The 24,211-nt window shown below is 38.1% G+C and overlaps 1 protein-coding gene across 3 annotated transcripts in view; it reads left to right on the forward strand.

Moving 5' to 3' along the window:
* The window catches only part of ACER3 (alkaline ceramidase 3), a 183,007-nt gene that overhangs the window by 154,646 nt on the left and 4,150 nt on the right, over positions 1-24,211 (forward strand). For all 3 annotated transcript variants that reach the window (XM_074216935.1, XM_074216936.1, XM_074216937.1), the window contains 4 exons: positions 4,512-4,570; positions 15,985-16,086; positions 17,232-17,336; positions 24,147-24,192. In XM_074216935.1, the coding sequence (XP_074073036.1) occupies positions 4,512-4,570; positions 15,985-16,086; positions 17,232-17,336; positions 24,147-24,192 (312 nt within the window). The remainder of the gene's footprint in view (positions 1-4,511; positions 4,571-15,984; positions 16,087-17,231; positions 17,337-24,146; positions 24,193-24,211) is intronic.

Genomic DNA, 24,211 nt, shown 5'->3' on the forward strand with positions numbered 1-24,211 from the left:
GTCACTGTGCCCACAGAGTACTCCTTTTAGAACACTGACATCTCACTAAGAGACAGCAATGAGATCCAGGAGATAGAAGCTACTAGACCAGAGGACCCCAGCAGAGCCAGGCATGAAACAGGCAGACTTCATTGAGGTTAGGGATTGAACATAAAGTGTTTTTCCCCTCTATCCTTAGAGGGTGAGATATGAGAGTGTGGCACCTCAGAGAGCTAAGGAAAATGCCTGTTCTTGGAGCCTTCCTTTCCAGTCCCCTCTTAAAAATTCTTCTTCCAGCTGCCCTAAAGCAAAATCTGAGAAAAACCTTCTCTGCTCCCTCTACCTCACCCTGTCATCAGGTAACCATCGCCTTTCTTGTACCAGGGTTCCAACGTCCAGGTCTGGAGCTTCTGCAATATTGCTCATGTCAATTCTTAAGGATAGTTCTTGTTCTATTCCTGCCAGCTAGTAGGGATTGCCCCCTGCCTCCCACACAATTGGATAATCTCTGAGACCCCTCCTGTGCATGTACATATCTGTCCTCTTTTTCCTCACACTGATTTTCTGGGGCGGGGGGGATCTTGGAATACAAAGATATTTTTCAGATTTCTATTTTTGTAGCCAGAGATAAGATGAATTTATGAAGAATTATGAGGAAAAAGAAAGAAATATCACTTGGAGTTAAAGGACATGGATCCAAGCTCCAGGGTCTCTGTTCTAACTCCATGATCAGAACATACATTTTTATACCATCTTTATATTTACAAAATATTTTCCTCAGTGATTCTGTGAAGCAGTTTGTTCAAATATTGTGTCCATTTTGACAGATGACGAAACTAAGGCTCACCAAGGTATCTTTTCTAATAACCTATTAACTTCATATATCTTATATTCAGTCGGTTGTCAATTTTGACATTTCTATTTCTACAACATTTCTCACATCAAGTGCTTCCCTTCCAGACCCAGTACAACCACGTACATTTAGATCCTATTTTTTTTCCTTTAGTAGATTGTAATTATTACACCTCCTTACTAGTCACCTTGGTTCTAATTTATTTACTCTCTCTAATTCCCCCTTCACATCAATTGTTCAAATAATTTAAAGTTTAGACAGCTGGTTGAATTAGATTATCTCAGGACCCCTCCCATTCTGAGAATCTTTTATTCTATAATCTTCATGATATTCACCCCTATGATAATGTTGCTTCCTCTATTAAACTGATTTGATTCCTCATTATCTCCCAAATCAGTATAACCAAACATCTGACTCAGGCCTTCCACAGTCTGTCTCCAGCCATTCTATCTAGTCTTATTTCATACTATTCCCTATCAAATATTCTAAAGTTCAGCCAAACTGAGCTATTGCCACTCCACTCCACCCCTATTCTTGTTCTGTTCTTTCTGACCTTTGCTTATAGCATCCCCCTGAAATAATTGCCTCTATCTCTTTCAGGGCAATTCCTTCCTTCAAGACCCAACTTAGATACCACCTTTTCTATGAAAATGTTTCCCCCTCAAAACTGAAACTGATCTCTCTCTCTGTCCTCTGATTCACAGAAATTAGAACTTCTCTTCTAAACTTAACACATTTTCTTTTGTATTGTAGTTGTATATTTATCCTTATCCCCAACAATAGACTATAAACTATATAGAGCTGTATCTCTGATCTCTGTCTAAGAAAGAAACATAAGAATGAAAAATAATATAGGCTACTCAAGGGGGGCGGGGTGGGAGTGGAATGAGAGGTAGCCAATAGATAACTATTTGAGAAAAAAGTGATATAGAAAAAAATCTATTTAAATAACAGACCCTAAAGGATGATTATGTATGGTATCCGTAGACTTTTATATGGAAAATGCTTTGTAAAGCTTAAATTCCTCTTAGAATGTGAATCCAGTATTGTATTGTGTACCTTTTGACACAGGAGACATTCCAGTGTGGACAGTTGTTTTTTGTACATTTTAGAGCACTTTATTAACCATCATCTCACAAGATCCTCTCACAATGAGCCAATGAAGTCCGGCAGAGCAAGAATCATAGATTTAAAACTAAAAGGGAGTTTAAAATTGAGCTAATTGGTCCAGTAAAGACTTGCTAAAGTCACTTGAGCAGTAAGTGACCACCAGGAACAAAGCCCCCCACTCTTGTATGTGCTCTTTCCTTGACCCTGGTACTACAAATGATTTTGTGGTGGTGAAATTTTTTTTATAATAAGAATTTGCCAGAAGGCATCTTTGTAATATATTGGAACTAGAGAGTAAACATAGCTAGTAAGTAGCATGACTCTACAGATGGGATGAAATGTTTTAAACAAAGGAAGGCAGCTGATGTGGTAGAAAGCACTGTATCTGAATCACAGAACTTGAGTCTGAGTTCCATCTCTCCTACTTATTAGCTCTATGACTATGGATATCACTTCAGTTCCCTCATATATAATAAAATGGGGATAATAAGGCTTTCACCATTAAACCAAACAGTGCCATAGAAATATAAATGAGTGAGCTACTATTAGTGCTAGCTTAGGAATTAGAGTCCTTTCATCTGATTTCTTGGATTTTTTAGATGGAAATTTGGAAGGGATGGAAAAAAAGAATCTGATTGGAAAACTGGATTTTGACATATTTTTATTTTCACATGTTTTTTCCTGTTCCTAAGCTCCAACCACTACAAAAATATTTAGTTTTTGAACTGCACTCATCGTATGCCAGCACACAAACACAGAAATCATCAGTCTGGCCAACAAGGAGTTTAGTAATCTTAGAGAAGAGTGTAGAAAAAAAGGAATATAGGGAACTCACTGGCTTGCCCTATGACTTTGACAGGGCCACTTCTCTCTGGATCTCAGTTTCCTCTGTAAAATGAAAAAATTGGACTGGATGAGCTCTTAAGGCTTCTCCTAACCCAACCATTATCCTTTCTTAGGTCTCTTCTAGGCTGTCCTCTGGCGTTTTTATTGTTAAGCAAAGAGAAACAAGTGCATTGACTTAGAACCTGACAAAGTTCACAGGTTCTGGAGTCACAGTAGGGTGTTTAAATTTTGCCTCACACTTATCACCTAGGTCTTCTTGAGTGAATAACTTAACTCTCTGGGTCTCAGTTACCTCCTTTATAAAATGAGAGAATTTAACTTGGTGGCAGATGTCACCTCATTCCAACTCTGACTTTTCAATGCTATTGTCCTATGGGAAGGACACTGAACTTTTTGTTCAGTGGAAGACAGATATACATAGTGAAAGAGCACCTGTTTGGGCCTGGGAAGAGCCATGTATTCAACTCAGCCCTTCAGTAGGAAACCTGTGTGACTAGAGGAGTTAATTACCCTCTCAGCTAATTTCCTCATCTGTAAAATGAGGATAATAATACTTTATAGTGCCTACTTTGCTCTCTTCTAGACTTAGAGTGTTAATTTGCCAAGAAAGTGCTGATGTATTGATAGAGAAAATTCTTTGCTGTGAGTTCCCTGCTCCAAGATGACATCAGATCCAGACCAGATAAAGCTCTTTCCTCACTTTTAAGGATCATGAAATAATGTAGAAAGTAAACTGTATGAACTGTAGGCATAAAATACTATGTACTGACCAGAAAACTTGAGAGGCTTGTGATCATGGTAGGTCAGAGAAAATGGCATAGGGTTCAACTTTAACACTACCATAGCAAGACTGGTCCATTCATGATCTCTACAGGAGCTGGCATAGCATCATAAGAAGAATCCTAAAATAACCCCAGAGCTCTAGATCCTGGTCCAGGAGGCACCAGGAAATTACTGTGTGACCCCAGATAATCACTTTTCCTCCCTAGGCTGGTTTCCCACCTTTATAGAATGAAGAAGTTGGACTAGATGCACTTTAAGATCTCTTCCAGCTTCAGCTTTCTTCAATTTTCTGCAGAAGCCATTCCCTTTATTCTGTACCTCATACCCCTGGAGATGCTCTTATAAATTGAATTGAATCAGATGTATTCACTTCCCAGAATCAGGTACCCAAGATGAAAGGAAGATTATGATAACTGAATCACAGTCTTAGAGCTGGAATAGATCCTGGTGGGGAAAGGATGTGACCCAGCAACCACATTTTACAGACAAAGTCATATTGAGTAAATGGCAAGGCCAAACTGAATCCCAGTTCAGGTCTCATTGTAATATACCAAACTTGTATCCTCTTTCACATTTAAGCAAATTTTTAACCTAGTCCAAGTACTTTAAATTGCAGGTGAATGTAATCAAACTGACATATGGTTTCTAATATTAGTTCTTCCTATTGGTCTCCTAATGGAATCTCCAGTGTTTAAGCACAGCGTCTGGCACATATGAGGCACTTACAAATGTTTGTTGACTAACTTATGGATCTACAGGGGAGCAAACATCTGGTTTTTTAGGATTCTGGCAAAGGAAAAATAGTTCATTTTTGTTTGGTTTTTAATGATAGAGGAGGTAAAACAAATCCAGTATGATTTTTTTCTGATAACTAAAAAAAATTCTCTTTTTTAAAAAACTGTTAAAAATGGTACTAACATGACATTTTCTCTTTCTCTAGGTCATGTATGGACTACTGGTTTTCACTCTAGTACTGCGTTCTATTTATATTGTTACATGGTGAGTCTTACATCATGAACACTATATTGCCAGGTAGACTGAATTATGACCATTGCATACAATCTTATATTCCAAGACTGTTCTTTAACAGTTTTCTTTTTCTAATTCACTAATGAACATAGTGAGTTGTTCTTGAGGCCTACAGAAATGCAAAAAGGGGAGGGGGGGGAAAGGCATTTGTTTAATGAATACACCTCTCTGTCCCTGCCCATCAGCAAACTTAAAACACAGTTATTGAAGCTCAAGGGGCCTTAGACTATAGAATGCTCTGGGGCAGCTAGGTGGCACAATGGATAGAACATTGACCCTGAAGTCAGGAAAACCTGAATTTAAATCTGGCCTCAGACACTTAATAATTCCCTAACTGCATGACCTTGGGCAAGTCACTTAATCCCACTGCCTTGCAAAAACCTAAAAAAAAAAGACTATAAAATGCTCTAGCTAGAAAAGGATTTTTATTTTTACCAGTGAGGAAACTGAGTCTCAGAAAAGAGAATTACTTGCTCACAGCTAACAAGAGGCAGAACTGGCAAGAACACATTACCAACTAAACCTCCAGGATCCTTTCAGAAATTTCATGGCATCCATCTTCACTCAACTGCCTAAGTGAGATTCAATTGCAGGTCTGACTGTGACACTTCCCTGCTCAGTAAACTTCAGTGGCTTCCAGTCACCACAAAAACCACCATAGAATCCCTTAAGCTTTCACCACCTGGCCTCTTCCTCCCTCTCTAGCCTTCCCTTTCCTACCTTTCAAGCACCTGATGACCCAGTGGACAGACACTGGCTTATTTGCTGATCCTCACATACAATATTCCATTTCAAATCAATAACCATTAATTAAATTGCACTTAATATGTGCCAGACATATGTGAATCCTTTTTCCCTTTTTTGTGCTCTCTTTGGGATACAGACCTAGCAGTGTTATTACTAAAATGAGTGGAATGCCCAATTTGATTGCTCCTTGGGCATTCCTGATGATCCCCTAGGCACTAGCATACTATATATGATCTTTAAGGTCTTTTAGTCTAGTAATCTTATGACTCTGCTTATGCCTGAGCTTGTCTACAATGTCTTAGATTGTGTTTCCTTCCCCTAGCCATTCTAAAAATATGGTTTAAACAACTTGGAAAAAAATAGGAAATCTATCCTTCCCCACCCCATTTTTGCAGCATCTGAGGAAAAGAGATATTCAGTTCAGAGGTATAGATATCAGGACGTTTATCAGAACTGATCAAGACTTGACAACAAACAGTCCTGAGAGGTGACCCTAATACCTTTCCTTGCATGAGGCCCTAAAAGCTCTGAGCTCTCAGAGAAATAGAATTAGAATGATCTCCTGAAATCTGTCATGGTTCCTATTGTGTCAACAAATATTTAAGCTGTATTTTGCACAAATTTTAAATTTGTACTTTGCTCCTGAAATAATAATTTACATTCTTAAACCTGGGGACTTATACATACACAAAAAGTCATTCAACAAATATTTGAGTGCTAAGTTCTATATAGAATGTGAAGATGAAGATAATTTATCTCATACTGTTTTCCTATACCTCTATCCCCTGTTCTCATCCAGCTTTCCTTGTTTATTCCTTTACTCAGTGTCATCCATTGTTCCTAGAATGAACTCTTCTCCCCGCCACAAACTTTTTCCCCATCTGTTGAATCAGGATATGCCTGCATAAAGCCTTCCCTACCCATTCTTCATACCGAACCCCAACTGAAAGTAATTTATCTCTCTCTCCTCAAATTTCTCATATTGCTTTGGCCAAACCTACCAAGATTCATCTCATCTATAGTAGAGGTTTTGGTGTATTTGTACTTTCCGCCATTATAGTTTAAATCTTTGAGAGGAAAGGCTGTGTCACAATTTCCTTTTTGGGGTTTTTTTTTCACAATTTTATTTCTAGCTCCTATACCAACCACAGGGCCTCCCCAATTTTTGACACTTAATATCTACTTGTTTAAATTAAATTGAAAAAAATATATATGGTTCCTACTCTCAAGTAACTCCAATAACTCCAAACTGCTAATAGCTTATAGATGAGCACACACATGATGTATGCTTCTACTCATTAAATGTTATAACTGGAAGAGATGCAATGCATGATGTGGTGCAAATGAAAACAACTTTTTAATATAGTTTTTTATAAGTTCACATTTTTATTCATAGAAACTTCAATTTCCTATTCCAAAAGTCATACAATTTTATAGTTGGAAGGGATCTTGGTAGTCATCTGATCCAACTCATGCCTGAGAAAGAATCCCCTTCACATCATACCAAAAAAACTGTCCACTTCAAGAGCACTGGTGAAGGGAAAGTTGTCACCTCCTAGCCCATCTGCCTTTGGGAAAGCTCTAATGATTAAGAAAGTTCTTAAATCAAGCCTAATTTTGCCTCTTTGTTATATGGGGCCAAGTAGAACAAGTCTATTCTTTCTTCTGTGAAATAACATTTTACTTGATGAAGGTTATCTAAATCTTCCTTAATCTTTAAATGTCTCCAGTTCTTTCTTTCTGGTTTCTTTCTCTCTCTCTTCATTTGACATGTACTTAGAGCTCTTCATCATTTTGATTGACTTGCTCTAAACCCTTTCCAAATCATTGACATCCTTCTTGCCTGAATGAAACACAGTATTCCACATGTAGTCTGATAAGGATGGAATATAATTGAACCTTACTGTTGTATTCAGTTATTTCAGTTGGGTCTAAATCGTAATCCCATTTAGGTTTGTTTGTTTGGTTTTTTTTTGGCAGATTTACTGAGAGGCTTGCCATTTCCTTCTTTAGCTCATTTTACAGTTAAGGCAGACAGGGTTAAGTGACTTGCCCAGGATCACACAGCTAATGAGTGTCTGAGGCTAGATTTGAATTCATGAAGACAAATCTTCCTGACTTCAAGCCCAGTGCAGTTGTCCCACTCCTCTCTAAACTTGGATAATAAACTTTTCTTGAGGCAGCCTGAGATTGCATTAGCTTTTTTGGTTGCCTATCATACTTTTAATTTATTTTGAGCTTGTATTCTGCTAAAAGTTCTAGATCCTTTTCAGATTGCTGTTTAACAAAATCTCCCCCATCAACTTATGAAGTTGATTTTTTAAAAGATTACAATTATTCAACAGTAGACATTTTTTAAGTACCCAAGAACCTGGGGATTCAAAAACAAAATGCTGAGGAGGACAGTCCCTGAGCTCAAGGAATTTACATCTTCACATAATGCAGTAAATACAAGGTGTAATGCAAAGTGATTGAAATAGGGAGAAAGGATCATTATTAGTTAGGGAAGGTAGAGGCTTCCTAGAGGAGCCAACTAGTTCTAAGCAGGAAAGGGCTTTTCCAGGTATTGACATAAGCTCTTCAGTATTCCAAGGCACAACAGAGTCAGCAGGAGACAAATGGTCAGATAGGAAGAACACTGGGGGAGCCAGTTTGGAATAGATAGTGCGTGAAAGAGAGTATTAGAACAAGTTTTTCATAGATGGCTGAGGAGTTTGCATTTTAGCCTAATGACATCACTAAGTTTCAAGTTTTTTGTGGAGGGTAATGATATGGTCAGATTTGTGTTTTGCAGATAATCAGTTTGATAACAATGAAATTGGAAAACAGTCTGTAATCAGGGAGGTGATGAGGAAACTTGATGTAGCCTATGCAAGAGGGAGAGGAGGAAGACTCATCCAGGTTCAGCAGCCAAGGGAGGGAGGATAATGCCCCAGCCTGGAAGGAGGGGGTTTCCACATCAAAAATGGGGAGGATTTGGAGGAGGAGGAGATTTGGGAACAATATAATGAATTCTGTTTTATATGTATGCCTTTGGAGCAAGCAGTTAGACGTGCACAACATCAATCAACAAGCATTAATTAATTACTACTAGATACTGGTCATTGTGGTCAAGCCTGGAGATACAAGTACAAAGGACTCAGGAATTTACATTTCATTAGGGTGGACCAAACAAGCACATAGATAATGACCGACCGACTTCATCAATCTGAAGTGAATAAAGATAAATATGATGTCATTACATACAAGTCAGGGAGGGAGCATTCAGGAGATTAAGAAAGGCTTCCTACAGACTGCAGAAGCTGGTCCTTGAGCTGCTACTTAAAGGAAGAGGTGGTGAGGAGAAAGGAAGGGAAGGGGGCCAGGCCTCCCAAGCTTAGGGAATGGCAGATGCACCTGCACAGATATGGACAGTGAAGTGTGAGGGACAGAAAAGAAGCTAGTGTGGCTGATGCACAGAGAGCAGGCACAGGCAGGCTGGAGAGATAGGTGGGACCAAGCTGTCCAGGACTTGAAAAAACCAACAGTGGAATTTCTAGGCAATCCTAGAAATGATAGGGAAACCCCCAGAATTAATGGAGTAGTGAGTCACATAGTCAGACTTGCACTAAAGGAAGATCACTTTGGCAGCAGTTGTAAAATGGACTGGGTTGGCAGGGAGAATTAGAAATCATTACAGTAATATGGGTGAGAGTGGATGAGGACCTGAACTAACATTGTAATGAATCAAAGAATGAATGGAAAGAAGGGGCCATGGGGTCCTAAATCATGATAGGCATGCATCATAGGTTTAGAGCTAGAAGGAACCTGGGAGACCATCACGTCCAATCCCGTCATTGAAAGATGGGGAAACTGAGTAAGAGAGGTAAAGTGACTTGTCCAGGATCATTTAACTCATGTCTAAAGTAAGATCTGAAATGAGATCTTCCAGAACCTAGTGCCTTCTTAACAGCATCACCTAGCAGCAAGGCAAGACACTGGGATTACCTGACTAGCCCAAAATCACACAGCTAAATAAGTATTAAGTGTCTGAGGTTGGATTTGAACTTAGGTCCTCCCGACTCCAGGGCAGCTAGGTGGTACAGTGGTTAGAGCACTGGCCCTAGAGTCAAGAAGATGGGAGTTTGAATTCAGCCTTAGACATTTGACCCTTAATAACTATGTGACCTTGGACAAATCACTTAACCTTGATTGTCTTGTATCCAGGGTCATCTCCAGTCACCCTGATTCATATCTGGTCACTGGACAGTTGGCCCTGGAGGAGAAAGTGAGGCTGGTGACTTAGCACAGCACCCCCCCCCCATTGAAATCCAGTTCATGTGCTTTGTCATGATATCACCTCCTGATGTCATGATCTTCTTCGAAAATGAAGGACAAACATTATTATAACATTACCTATCAGCATTATTTTATTGGTAGCAACAGTTGCTAAAGCAGATTTAGAGTTCATTTGAGAGATTAGAACTTGACATATGAATTTAGGGGTCATTGAAACTGATGGGGTCATTAAGGGAGAATGTAATAATGCTTTAAGAGCCTGTGAAGATCTTCTCAAATCTAGAGAACTCTGTCATCCTATGTATTACTTATTCGTGCCAGCTTTGTGTCCTCTGCAGATATGATAAATATCGTTTCTGTGCCTTAAAGTCATAGAAAAAATAAAGAGGACCTGGGGCAGAGACTTGAAGGAGACCCACATTTGGAGATAACTCTACTAATGTTTATCTTTCCTATTTATGCTGTATAAAGCTTTATTTGTATATGTTTATTTTCATGTTATTCCTTCCTCCCCCCATTAAATTGTGAGCTCCTTGAGGGCAGGGAGTATCTTTGTATTCCCAGCCCTTAGTAAAGGGTTTGCCACTGAGTGAATATTATCAAATTGAATTTATTGAGTCAAATCCTATTCCACTGAACCAGTGTTCTAACTTGTCAAGATCTTTTTTTGGATTCTGACTCTTATTTGGTCTGTTCTCTCTCCCAGCTTTTGGTGAGAATTATCTAAAACTTTCATGAGCATATTCTCAAGACTTTATCCAAGTCACTGATTTTTAAAAAATGTTAAATAACACCAAGGCATACACAGATCTCTGGAGAACTTCATTAGAGATATACTTCTATATTGATATCAAATAATTAATGACCTCTTTGTATCTGGACATTCAAACTTAGAATTTCTGAAGACCTGGATTCAAGTGTTACCTCTGATACCAGTTAGCTGTGTGACTATAACCTAGTTACTTAACTGAGGCCTTCAGGCTTAATTTCCTCATTGATAATTTTTGACAAAATTGATAGTTTTCTAGATGTTTTCCTAGGCCACCACTGTCATTTTTTGTACTAAATAATAACTTGTTCTGGTTTTACCAAAAGACAAATTAATTAACAGTATGTGAAAGACAAAAAGAACTAACTTTATGTGCAAGCTAAGGATATTTGTCCTACCAGCCCAAAAGTGAAATGGAAGGTGGTGGGTTCTTTTTAACTGGAGACCTTCTCATGGAAACTACTTGTTCATTTTTTTGTATTGTGGATATTGTAAAAGATATAAGGCCCACAGGGTCCCTTCCTAACTGTAGCATGCAGTAATTCTGTTATCCTTGGGATAAATGCAAATTCCTTAGCCTCTCAGAAGAAGCCTTCCACAACCTGGGTGCATTCTTCCCTTTGAGTCTTACTTTACAGTAATTTCTTTCCACAGTCTACCCGCAACTAAACTGTTAAGTGATCCCTGATCTCACTCTACCTTTTATTGACTCCATGTACTTGCTTTTCTTTTCTTTTCTTTTTCCAATGATACGCAAAAATAGTTTTCAACATTCATTTTTTTTTTTGGTAAGATTTTTGAGTTCCACATTTTTCTCCCTCCCTCCCTTCATGCACATTCACAGATCATCCCCGGGCCTAAAATTCTCTCATATCTCTACCCATTTAATATTTCCTTCAAGTCCTGGTTTACACCATTTCCTCCATTTATCTTCCTTGCTCGCCAAACTGAAAGTGTTCTTCCTGGCCTTATATCACTAAATCACAGAACTAGAAAGTTGGAAGGTATCTCAGCAATCACAAACCAAAGAAACCTCCTCACTGATCCAACCAATATGTGATCCTTCCACTTCTGCTTACAATCTTCTATGGAAGAGGAGCTCTTTCCTCCAGAGGAAGTCCCTCCACTTTTAGACTCCCTGAGTTGTTAGGAAGTGTGTCCAGTTGCCCAGCCTGAAGACTTTGCAACTTGCAACCATTGTTCTTGGTTCTGTCTTCTGGGACTGAACAGAACAAATCTGATCCCTCTTCCACATGCCAAGTTTCCAAATATTTAAAGACAGGCTCTTTCCCTCAGGAGTCTTCTTTTTTTCCAAGCTAAACAAAGCTTCAAATCCTTCAACTTTTTCTCAGCCACCATGGATTCAAAATTCTTTACCACCATGATTGCTCTTTTTTTTTGTCCTTAGACTTACAGTGCCCAGAAATGAATACAGTTGGGCCCTAAACAGGGTGCAACATAGGCAGTATAATGTGCCTATTCCTAGAGGTCAATTAACCCTATTGAATATCTTCTAATCAGATTCAGCATCATGTTCTAACCTGCAAAGATATGTTGTCAGCTAATGTTAGTTATCCTTGCCAGCTTTACATCATCTGAAAATATGAATATACTATCTGTGCCTTTATCCAAGTCATTAATAGAAATGTTAAACCAGCATGAGACAAGTCACAGATTTCTGCCACTTCAGTCTCTTCAGGTAAATCCAATTTTCATTCTTACTGGAATTGTTTCCCTCCTATTTTTTTCATTATTCTATTCTTGAGAATCACCCATGTATCCTAGGGTGACTTCCCCTACTCAGTTTTCCTCTAAACCATTGGAACCCAAAATCTCGGGGTACTAGATGTTAGAATATGCCTAGATTATCTCCTCTTCCAAATCACAAATTCTAAGAGAGAAAAGTCACTTCCCACTAAAGTTCCCATCATTTCTAGAAAAGAATTTTCCTCTTTGGGATCTTCCACCTTTTAAAGGATGAAATTTAACACTCAGACAAATGAGAAGTTTTAGGAACTATTAACTGTTTTATGGGGGGTGGGGGTGGGAGAGTACACTGGCTATAGAACAGGGCTGTCTAAAATGTGGCCATGCCACCTGCAGTGTGATTTGATGCATCCCCCGTGGGTTTACTTAATGAATGAAGCCAAGCTACCACAGAGCTCTCACTAAAATTGCAAATCAAAATATATTGTTTATTGTTTCAATAAAAACTTTTAAAAGCAAGGTTGGACAGCCTTGCTCTAGAAGATGACTTGATAATTGAATATACCCCTACTCCTATCTCATGCCTCTATACCAGACTTCTTTTGCTTAACCTTCACAATAATCATGTTAGGTAAGAGTTTTATTATTCCCATTTTACAGATGAGGAAACTGACTTTAGATTCAGGTGACTTGTGTAGGCTCATATAGCTGGTAATTCCTGAGCTAGAATTTGAAATCTGTTTTGCCTTAGTTTTTAAAAAAATTATTACTTAGTTATTTTTAGCATTATATCTTTTAAAATTTTGAATTCCAAATTCTCTCTCTCCCTTCCACCCTTCCCTACCCACTGAAAAGGCAAGCAATATAACAATTATACATGTGAAATTATACAAAACATTTCTATATTATCTATATTTTTTAAAAAGCAAGAAAAAATTTAAAAGTGAGAAAATTATGCTTTGGTTAGCACTTAGAGTTCATTTTCTCTTTGTGAAGGTGTTTAGCAATTTTTCATCATTAATCCTTTGGAATTCTCTTGGAACATTGTTTTAATCAGAGTAGCTAAGTCTTTTAAGTTGATTGTCATTGCAGCATTGCTAGTTATGCACTGTGGTCTCTTGGTTCTTCTCATTTCACTTTGCATCAGTCTTGCTGTTTTTCTGAAGCCACTTACCTTATTTCTTTCAGCACTAAAAGACTTCGTTACAATTATATGCCACATCTTAAGCCATTTCCTAATCAAGAAATATGCTCCCAATTTCTAATTCTTTGTCACCACAATAAACTGATAAAAATGTTTTATATATATATTTGCTTGGTCAAAAGATACTCATAGTTTTATAACCCTTTGGGCCTAGTTCCAAATTCTTCTCCAGAATAGTTGGACCAGTTCACTACTTCAACAGTTCATTAGTGTACCTATTTTTCCCTCATTCCCTCCAGCATTTATCACTTCTGGTAAGAGTTGTTTTAATTTGTATTATTCTATTCAACAGTAATTTACAATATTTTTACATGATTATAGATAGTTTTGATTTCTTCTAATGAAAACTACCTATTAATAACCTTTGACCATCTATCAGTTAGGAAATGGCATTTATTTTTATAAATTTGACTCAGTTCTATTCTCAGTATGTATTTGAGAAATGAGGTCTTTATTAGAAAAACTTACTATAAAAATTGTTGATATTACTTCATTTAGAAAAATATAGTTGCTCAGATTATGTCCTTTAATTTGGTCTATTTTTGCTTTTGTTTTGTCTAAGATCATGATTACTACCCCTGCCTTTTTTTTTTTACTTTAGCTGAAGTATATTGATAGACTCTGCTCCAGCTCTTTATTTTAACTCTGTGAATATGTCTTTCAGCTTGTAAATAACATACTGTTGGATTCTTGTTTCTGATTCATTTTGCTATCTGATTTCATTTTATAGGTGAGCTCATTCCATTTACAATCATAGTTATGATTACTAATTGTATTTCCCTTCATCCCATTTTCTTTTTTCTTCCTTTCTCTTTTTATCCTGTCCCTTCCCAAAAGTCTATTTACTTCTGACTCCTGCTCCCTCAATCCCTCCCTCCTTTCTCTTAGACCTTTCTCTTCCCATTTCCCTCTTGAATGGGTTCTATCCCAACTGATCATATATGTAATTCTCTTTTTGAGTCAGTTCCAATGAAAGTAAGGTTCAAGCACTGCCTGCCAACACCACCCTTCATTTTCTCTCCATTATAAAAAACTCTTCCTTGCATGTCTCTTTTATGTGAGAAAATGTTCCCCATTTTGCCTCTCTCTTCCCCCTTCTTCTACTGCATCCCTCTTTCTTACTCCTTCATGTTTTGGAGAAATTATTCCAACATAATCAATTCATATCTATGCCCTCTGTTTATGTTTTAACTACCCTAATAATAATAAATTCTTAGGAGTTGCATGTATCATCTTCCCTTATGGGACTGTAAACAGTTGACTTTATTGAGTCCCTTTTCTTCACTCTTTATGTTTATATTGAGTCTTCTGTTTGTATGCCAGATTTTGTATTCAGTCTGATCTTGTCACCTGGAATACTTCAAAGTTCTATATTTCAATAAGTATCCACTTTTTCCTCAACGATTATACTCATCTCTTTTGGGGTAGTTGATTCTTGATTATAATCCTATCTCTTTTGCTTCTGGTATATATTTCAAGTCCTCTGCCCTTATAAAACATGAAAGTTGCTAAATATTGGCTCCAAGAGATTGGGCTTGGTTTTTTTTTCCTGACTTCTGGAAGTATTATCTCTTTGAAGCTCTGGAATTTGATTATAATATTGCTTGTTTTCATTTGGGGATCTCTTTTAGGAGATGATATGTGCATTCTTTCAATTTCTATTTTACCCACTGGATATCAGGGCACCACTCCTTTGTAATATGATGTCTTGAAATATACTGTCTAAGCTCTTCTTTGATCATGAATTTCAGGATTCTTAAACTATCTTAAACTATCTCTCTGTTTTCTAAATTAGTTGCTTTTCTGAACTTCACATTTGTCCTCTATTTTTTCATCTGAAGAAGGAACTGTGGAGTTTAAATGCAGACCAAAGCTTACTATCTTCAAGTTTTAAAGTTGTGTTAGGTATTAAAAAAATTGTTTCTTGTTGTCTCATGAAGTCATTAGCTATCACTTGCCCAATTTTAATTTTTAAGGAATTATTTTCTTCAGTGAGCTTTAGTACCTATTTTTCCATTTGGTTAATTCTGCTGTTTAAGGAGTTACTTTTTGGTTGTTGGTTTTTAGTGAATTTTGTACCTCCCTACTGAACATAGTCCAGTTGAGGCTTTCAACAATTTGGGCCTAGCTCACTTCTCCAGGCTCACTGTATACTTAACATGTTCTTCACCAAACATGTTTGATGATTTTCAGCCTCCTTTTTTTCTAATCCTGTTTCCTCTGCCTAGGGGACCTTCTCTCTCTTAGCCCCGGGTACATCCACACTCATTCTTTCAAGATCATTGTTAATGCCTCTTACTCCATAAACTTCAGAATTCTCTCCCTTCCTCTTAAGTGATTAGAGGGGGAGGGAAAAGATCCATATGGACCATGGGGATAATGCTTTAAAGATAAGTTGAGGAGTGGCTAGGTGGCACAGTGGATAGAGCACAGGCCCTGGAATCAGGAGTACCTGAGTTCAAATCCAGCCTCAGGCACTTAATAATTACTTAGCTGTGTGATGTTAGGAAAGCCACCAAAAACCTTAAAAAAAAAAAAAAGATAAGTTGAATCCAGATTGCAGAAAGCCTTAAATGCCAGACTAAGAAATGTATACTTTATTCTGAAGACTGCAGAGATACTCATAATTTTTGAGGAGTGGATTTGACTGATAGATTTTGCTTTTCCTTCTTTCCACAGGGTATATCCATGGCTTAGAGGACTGGGTTATACATCCTTAGGCATATTTTTAATGGGATTTTTCCTTTGGAATGTAGACAATATCTTTTGTGAATCACTGAGGTAAGAAAAACTTAGTTTTTTTTTCCCCCAGAAGCATGGCAAATGTGAAATGATATGTAATTTTATTTATTTATTTTTTCAAGGCAATGGGGTTAAGTGGCTTACCGAAGGCCACACAGCTAGGTAATTATTAAGTGTCTGAGGCAGAATTTGAACTCAGGTACTCCTGACTCCAGGGCTGGTGCTCTATCCACTGCACCACCTAGCTGCCCTGATATGTAATTTTAAATATGATATATGTATCCTGTACCTCATAGAACTGATCTGAGGAAAGGGCTTTGGAAGCTTCAGAGAACTAAAGAAACCTGATCATCATGCAGCATATACATTTTTGACCCACACATCTGTCATGTTTTATAATGTCATTTAAATGTTTTACTCTAAATCCACTAGGAAGGGCAACTAAGTGGTACATAGAGCACCAGCCCTGGAGTCAGGAGTACTTGAGTTCAAATCCAGTCTCAGACACTTAATAATTACCTAGCTGTGTGGCCTTGGGCAAGTCACTTAACCCCATTGCCTTGAAAAAAAAAACAAAAAATAACACCTCCCCTAAATCTGCCAGGAAAATATAACAGCAGATCAAAGCAGTTTTAATGATAGAAAAACAGAAGGAGAATCCTAATTTAAATGTAGGCCAAAGTTTAGGAGTAATCACAACTACCCTGAGGCACAGGTACTGCAAAAATTTGTGCTCCAATGTGTACTGGAGGAATGTGAGGCCCTAGAAATGACCTGCCTGGGGTCACAGAATTAGAATGCAAACTCTGGCATCCAGATTCTAGTCTATATTATATGTAGTTTGGTCTGAAAACTAAGATCCAGGTTGAAAATACAAAGGTATCTGAGGGAATATAAAGCCTTATTCTCATGAATTAATGGAAATATCCTAGAAAAGTTGTCGTATTTTACTTTAGTTGTGTCCTCTATTGAATAAGACTAATGCATTTTTCATTCCAGGAGTAAAAAATGTGTCAAAAGTCCTGAACATTTATGTTACTAATCTGTAGCAACCCTAAAGAATTACATACTTTACTATGTATGAAAAACATGTTGGTAGTCCCAGAACTGTATCAGCAGGTGTTATAATTGTATGTTTTTGTGGTTATACAAAAATTGGTTTGTTCCATTTTTCCTCCTAATAGGAACTTTCGAACAAAGGTGCCACCTTTTGTGGGCATTTTTACACAGTTACATGCTTGGTGGCACATTCTTACTGGCCTTGGCTCTTATCTTCACATCCTTTTCAGGTATGAAGTAGAAATTGGGGAAGTGTGGAAGGGGGGAACCATAATCAATATAGCATTAGTTGAGTGTGGATGTGGGTGCATTTCCTCTATAGAGCCTAGTGTTTATGGACCAGAACTTTGAATCCTCAACCCAAATACAACACCTGGAGAGCAGAAGCTTAGGATGAATTGATTGATTTGAATTACCTAGTCTTGGTTGGCTACTTAGCTTCCTTTAATAACTTTACATAAACTAGGAAATCAGATTATCCCTAGCATAAATGAGGTACCTTAGAAGCAAAAAAAGGTTAGTCATTGCCAAAGATGGAATGGCTTGGAAGTCTGAATCTAGGTGGAATGGCAAATCTAGGTCTGGTATTCTTAACTTTGATACAAACCAAACCAAGTTTTTTGGAGAGCATTGAGCTGCTTAGGAGAAGAGAAAATAATGGTACTAAAAGGGGACAAGGAAAGCTGGTAAACTTCATCTGCTTCACAGTCTTCTTTAAAGCTGACTCTGGGCAAAGAACCAAATTTAGAGGTTCTTACTTAACATTTTATTGATTCATTTGCTTTGTCCTTATCTCTGTCCCCCAAACCCCTCCTCTCCCAGACTCCTTTCCACTGTAGCAAACACCACCATCCTTCCAGTCACTTAGGCTCACTCAGATTAACCCACACCCTACTCAGGAAACTCCAGTAGTTCTGTATTACCTCCAGGATTAAATAGTCTTTTGTTTGAAATGTAAAGCTTTTCACAGCCTGCTCTCTTACAGCCTCATTTCTAGTCTTCTTAAATTCTGTCCCCTCCACACTTTCTACTTGCCACCCAACCAGTCTGCTTGCTGTCTCTCCTACTCCATCTCCCATCACCACGCCTTTGTACTGGGAGTGCTCCAGGCCTGAAAGGCTCTCCCTCCTCACTTCTGTCTCTTGGAATCCCAGGCTTCCTTCACGACTTATCTCAATGCCACCTTCTGTAGGAAGTCCTTTCCAGATCCCCATCTGTAAGACTTCCCCTCTAAGGCTAACTTTCATCTATTCTGTATGTATCCTGTATGTGCCTATTTGTTTAAACATTGTCTCCTATAATTAGAATGCAGATTTCCTGAGTATAAGGATAGTTTTTGCCTTTTTATCCCATGGACTAGTACTGGGCCAGTTTAGAATGGGGTAGCAAGACTTTCCCTGTTGCCTCACAAAATTTTATCAATAAATTAATTCTATTAATGTAAATAATATTTTGGAAATACATTTTTCTGACTATTTCAAAAGTTCTAGTTAATCCTAAAATCTTTATTTTTGAAAATGTTCTCACTATTATTTTTACTCTACTCCAATTTAGAAAGGTTGGGGGGGGGGTTGGCCAACTTTCCTTTGTATACTTAGGAAAAATAGCCTCAGTAGCCTCAGTGTGCTTGATGGAACAGGGTGTTCTGGTAAACAGTTTCAATTGGGAAACAGTTTCTTTTAATCTCCTGCTTTGAGTAGCCCATGTCTCAATAACAACATTTTCCTCCAAGTCAGAAGTTAATTAGTGTTGAGACATGTTCCACACAGGAGGCCCTGTTTCCCAGGAGAATGGAAGAAACTTTTGAAATCAGTTCATCTAAGAGCTGGTGCATCTCCAAATACCTCTTTTCTGCATTAGGGAATTTCTGGTTAAAATAGCTACATGGTGTTTCCCACCCTAGTTAGTCTTTCCTCAGCTTTGTAAGTCGAAGACCTGGAGGACTTTCTCTCCCCTCGCCCCCTCTTCACTTTCCCCTATCCTGTATGTCTACATAATACAATTATGTCCCATCCCCTTTGAAATGGGATTCAAAATTGAAAAGTAAAACTTGGATCTTTTTCTTCCTAGCCTTTCTTGTACTCTCTCTTCCTCTGTCATTATAATTCCTTATTGAGGTTATTTTTCTTTGTACATCACAATCACTTCAAGATATGTCTTACCTCATGCCTCCAGTCATCCTCCCCTTTAGCAAAGAAAAAGCTAAGCAAGAATAACCAACAGATCTGACACTTGTGGCAGCATATGTAACATTTCCAACCCAAAGCTCCTTGCTTCCCCATATTTGCTGTCCTCCAATTCCTCCTCCATAAAATGTCAGGGCTGGGTTTTAGGAACAGGGTTTTAGGAACACTAAGATCCTTTCCAGTTCTCACATTCTATCACCTAAGGCTACTTTCATCTGTGGTAGTCTGTGTTCTAATACCTCTTCCAGCTTTTGTATTCTCAGTTTCCAGGGGAGGAAAGACCAGTATTCCCCTCCCTTGTATGGTCAGCACCACTCCCTCCTCCAAAACCTCAGTGTGAGCACTTCTTCCCCTTCCAGCCCCGGTGACTTCAAGGATTTGGGGAAATGAAAAATAAGTCTTCATCACAGAAGGGTAGAGGAAATCCTTATCTTCTGCAGACTAACTGCTTTCAATACACAGGAATACCACAAGTCTGATTATTATGGATCACGTTTCAGAAGCAGTCTTGCACAGGGGAAAAAAAAGACTTTTATTGTTCAATTGTGTCCAACTCCTGTGACCCTATTTAGAGTTTTCTTTTTTTTTTCATCTTAACAGTACTTTTTTCCCAATTATATATAAAGATGGTTTTCAACATCCTTTTTTAATTGATATTTTATTTTTTCCAATTAAGTGTTGTAAAAGTTTTTCAATACTCATCCATTTGCATATTTATAAATTGTACATTTTTCTACTACTCTCCCTTCACCATCTTCCCCTCCGTGGCAAATAGTCCGATAAAAATTGTCCATATACCTTTGTGGTTAACATATTTGCATATTAATCATTTTCCTAACCGTGGGATAGGAAGGAAAAACATAAGAGAAGTTTTTTTTTTTTTTAAGTGAACTTAGTATCCATTCACATTCTATGATTTTTTGTTGCTGTTCTCCTCTGGATATGTAGATGGCATTGTCCATAACAGGTCCCCTAGGGTTGTCCTAGACCTCTGAACTTCTAAGAGGAGCTGCATCCATCATAGTTGATCAATTGTTATTGTTATACAATACATGCAGTGTTCTCTTGGTTCTGCTCCCTTAGCTCAGCATCATCAACATTCATTTTGAAAATTTTGAGCTCCAGATTTTTTTTCTCTTCCTTTCCCTCCCCACTTCCCAAGACAGCAAGCAATCTGATATGGGTTATCCATGACCAATCATGTTAAATATATTTCCTAATTAGCCATGTTGTGAAAGAAGAATCAGAACAAAAGGGGAAAACCACAAGAAAAAAAAAAGCAAAAAAAAATTTAAAAGCAAAAATAGTATACTTCTATCTGCATTCAGACTCCATAGTTCATTCTCTGGATGGGGATGGCATTTTCCATCACAAGACGTTTGGAATTGTCTTTGATCACTGTGTTGCTAAGAAGAGCTTAGTCTATCCTAGTTGATTATCACACAGAGTAGCTGTTACCATCTGCAGTGTTCTACTTCTGCTCACTTCACTCAGCATCAGTTCATGCAAGGCTTTTTCAGGTTTTTCTGAAATCCATCTTCTCATTGTTTCTTATAGAACAATAGTATTCCATTATATTCATATACATCAACTTGTTCAGCCATTCCCCAATTGATAGGCATCCCCTCAATTTCCAACTCTTTGCCACAATTGGGGTTTTCTTGGGGTTTGCCATCTCCTCAAGTATATTTTACAGATGAGGAAACTGAGGCCAATAGGGTTAAGTGATTTGCCTAGGGTTACACAGTCTAAAGTCAATTTGAACTCAGGAGCATGAATTTTCGTGACTCCAGACCCAGTACTCAAGCCACTGTACCACCTAGCTTCCCCAGTGGGAAGACTAGCATCCTGATGCTGCTGCTTACTTCTATTATCCTCCTGAGTCCTGGTATCCTCATTTATAAAAGATGGTGATTGAACAAAATATCTTAACATTGCTTCTGTCTTTTAATTTACAATCCCATGATCCCTCTAACTCTGATTCACTGTAAGTCCGTGATTCTTTATACAGTCAGAAAACCCGAGTACCCGACTCAGCTGTTTACTAGTTGTGTCTAAAGTCTGGCTCAAAGTTAACATGGAAAGGGAAGAGGAAGGACTGAGCACTTTATCTCAAATGTTCATAGTCTCACTCAGAGGACACACCAAGAATATGGAAAGGATGATAAAGTAGATATCAGGTTGCCTTGATTCCTATAACACATACATTTATGGTGAACTTCATTCAGTTCCAGTTCACGAAGCACACATTAAGCACCTAATACATACAAAGCCCTGCTCTGTATGATGAGGGAATCCACAAAGGGTGTGGACACAGACCCAGATGTTTGAAATGCCACAACATACATTAGGTGCACCAGAGAGGTACAGTGCACTCTTTTACATGAAGACCAATTTCTGTATCTTTTTCCAAGGTGGAAAAAGTACTCTTCCCCCTCAGTGCTTTCTTGGAGATGGCACTGGAGGCATCAGTGGTAGCTAGCAATAGTTGGGCCCTCTTTGAAGATAATTTGAGGTTCTCAAGTGAGGACAAGCACATTGGGGGCACAGATGGGGTTGTTTAGTCTTGGGGCACCTTCACTTGATGGCTTGCCGCACTTAACAGCATCTTCAAAACAACTCTAAGATGTAGAGCTCAACAAAGTTTTTCAATTCTACTTTGAATTCATAGGAAAATTACTTTCAATGTCTCCCTGTTGTAACCTGTACTTGGTGTTTGTGGTAAACTTCTCTTATTAGGCAGCAGGCATTCAAGTTAACTGCTCTGAACAGCTCAGACACACAACTTGAAGCCAAAGTTTTCTTGCACAAAGGCAAGCACAAATGCTCCATACATGGGGACCAACTTTCCAAAGAAACACAGCAGAATGTGGGGGAACATGAGGAAAAGAGCTTGAAATCATTCCCAAAAAGCCCAGGAGTGAGGAGGAAACAAAGAGCGGGAGCTTTGCCCATAATCACACAGCTTTGTGTCTGTTCCTGGACTCTTAACTTCAATTCCAGTGCTCTAATGACCTTCTTCATATTTTCCATCAAACTTCACATAACAGCTTGTTCCTTTAAATTCACTTTAATTCATCCAATATCCAGTGCAGACCAGTATCTTCAGGCACTGGTGATAACAACCCAAACATGAAAATGCCCCTACAGCATGTACACAGAGAAATCAACACCAAAATATGTGCAAAATTATATTTGTGGAAGAGAATACTGTCCACTAGAGGATCAGGAAAAAACTTGTGAAGAAAATAACGCAAGCCTCAAGCTGAACTAGAGATTCCAAGGATGAAAAATGAAAAAGGAGAGTGTTCCCAACATGGAGGGAAATCTGGCTAGAAGCATGGAGATAGAAAGAGCAAGGAGCCCAGTTATGTTGGAACAAAGAATGCATAAAGGAGAAAAATGGGAAATCATGCTTGAAAGATAAATTGGGGCCAAATAGCAAGATATTTGAGTCATTCTTCATTAAACATTGTGGGCTTTGACCTTGGCCCTAAGTTTAACGTTGGGGTTATGAAGAATCCTCAGTATAGTGAATACAATTACACCCAAGACTTTAAATGACAGAATTTGTATTTTAACCTAGAAGCAAAAGAAAATCACTGGACTTTTTTAGCACAGAGGAGTGAAATAATGGAAATGGTGATTTAGAAATAGTTGATTTTGTGCCTTTGTAATGTTATCAAGTCAATTAACCCTGTTTGCTTCCATTTTCTCATCTGCAAAATGATAAGAAGAAATGGCAAGCCACTCCAGTATCTTTGCCTTGAGAATCCCAAATGAGGTCACAAAAAGTCAGTCCCAACTGAAAATGACTTAACTACAAAATGTAATCATATAATTTGGTATATTTATCTCCATCCACTTCTGATTGCCTGGGTTGATTTCTATCAAGGGCCTCACCATTCATCTTTCTAGTTACCCAAATTTACAGCTTGAGAATTATCCTTGATATCTTACATTCCCACATTCCACATAAACATCAGTTGCCAAGTCTTATTATTGATTCTTCCCTCACATCTCACGCTTTTCTCCATTCACACAATCCACCACCCTATTCTGATTCAGGGCACTTCTCACCCAGACAATTACAGTTCTTTCTAATTAGTTTCCCTGCCTCAAGTTTCTCCTGTCTGGCCCATCCTCTACACTGATCCACCAAACTGATCTTCCTCCCCTACTCAGCGAGCTCCCCTTTGACCACTAAAATCAGATACAAATCCCTCTTTAATTTAAAGTTTTTGACAATTTGCCTAAAGTCTACCAATCAAACAGACTTTCTTACTATTCTTCATGCACAAAATACAATCTCTCCTCTCCATGCTTTTGCATAAGCTGTACCACTGTACCTCAAATAGAATTCATCCTCACTTGTGCCCAGCTACCTTCAGAGCTCAGCATAATGCCACTTTCTACCTGAGGCTTCTCCTGATCCTTGTTCCTACTCTCAGCCTCTCTCCTCTAAAATCACCTTTGAGTTAATTTGGCATATACTTCTATATGTTCATATGGGGATACTTTTTGAAAAATAGATATCAACTCACTATAAAGAAAAATTTCCTATCAGAACTGAAATTTCCTGACAACTAGAACTGTCTGGAAATGGAAAGGATTGTGCCCCATGAAGCAGGGCATTTCCCATCTCTTGAGGTTTTCAAAGACTAAATGATTATTTGGGAGGGCTGTTATAGAGGGCTGTTCAGCTATAGATTGGATTAAGTTATAAAAGAGGAAAGGGGTTTTGTCCAAAAATCATATGGGAAGTAAAGTAGCAGTGCTAACCTCTGAGGTGTCTTTTGAATTGAGATTTTTCTGTAATTCTGACTCTAAAATGTCCCTTTCTTTCCTTTTCAGCTTATATACAAGGACACTTTACCTGAGGTATAGACCAAAGGTGAAGGTAAGCTCTTTTCTGTCTG

The sequence above is a fragment of the Macrotis lagotis genome, chromosome 1, assembly GCF_037893015.1.
Source record: "Macrotis lagotis isolate mMagLag1 chromosome 1, bilby.v1.9.chrom.fasta, whole genome shotgun sequence".
Lineage (NCBI taxonomy): Eukaryota > Metazoa > Chordata > Mammalia > Peramelemorphia > Peramelidae > Macrotis > Macrotis lagotis.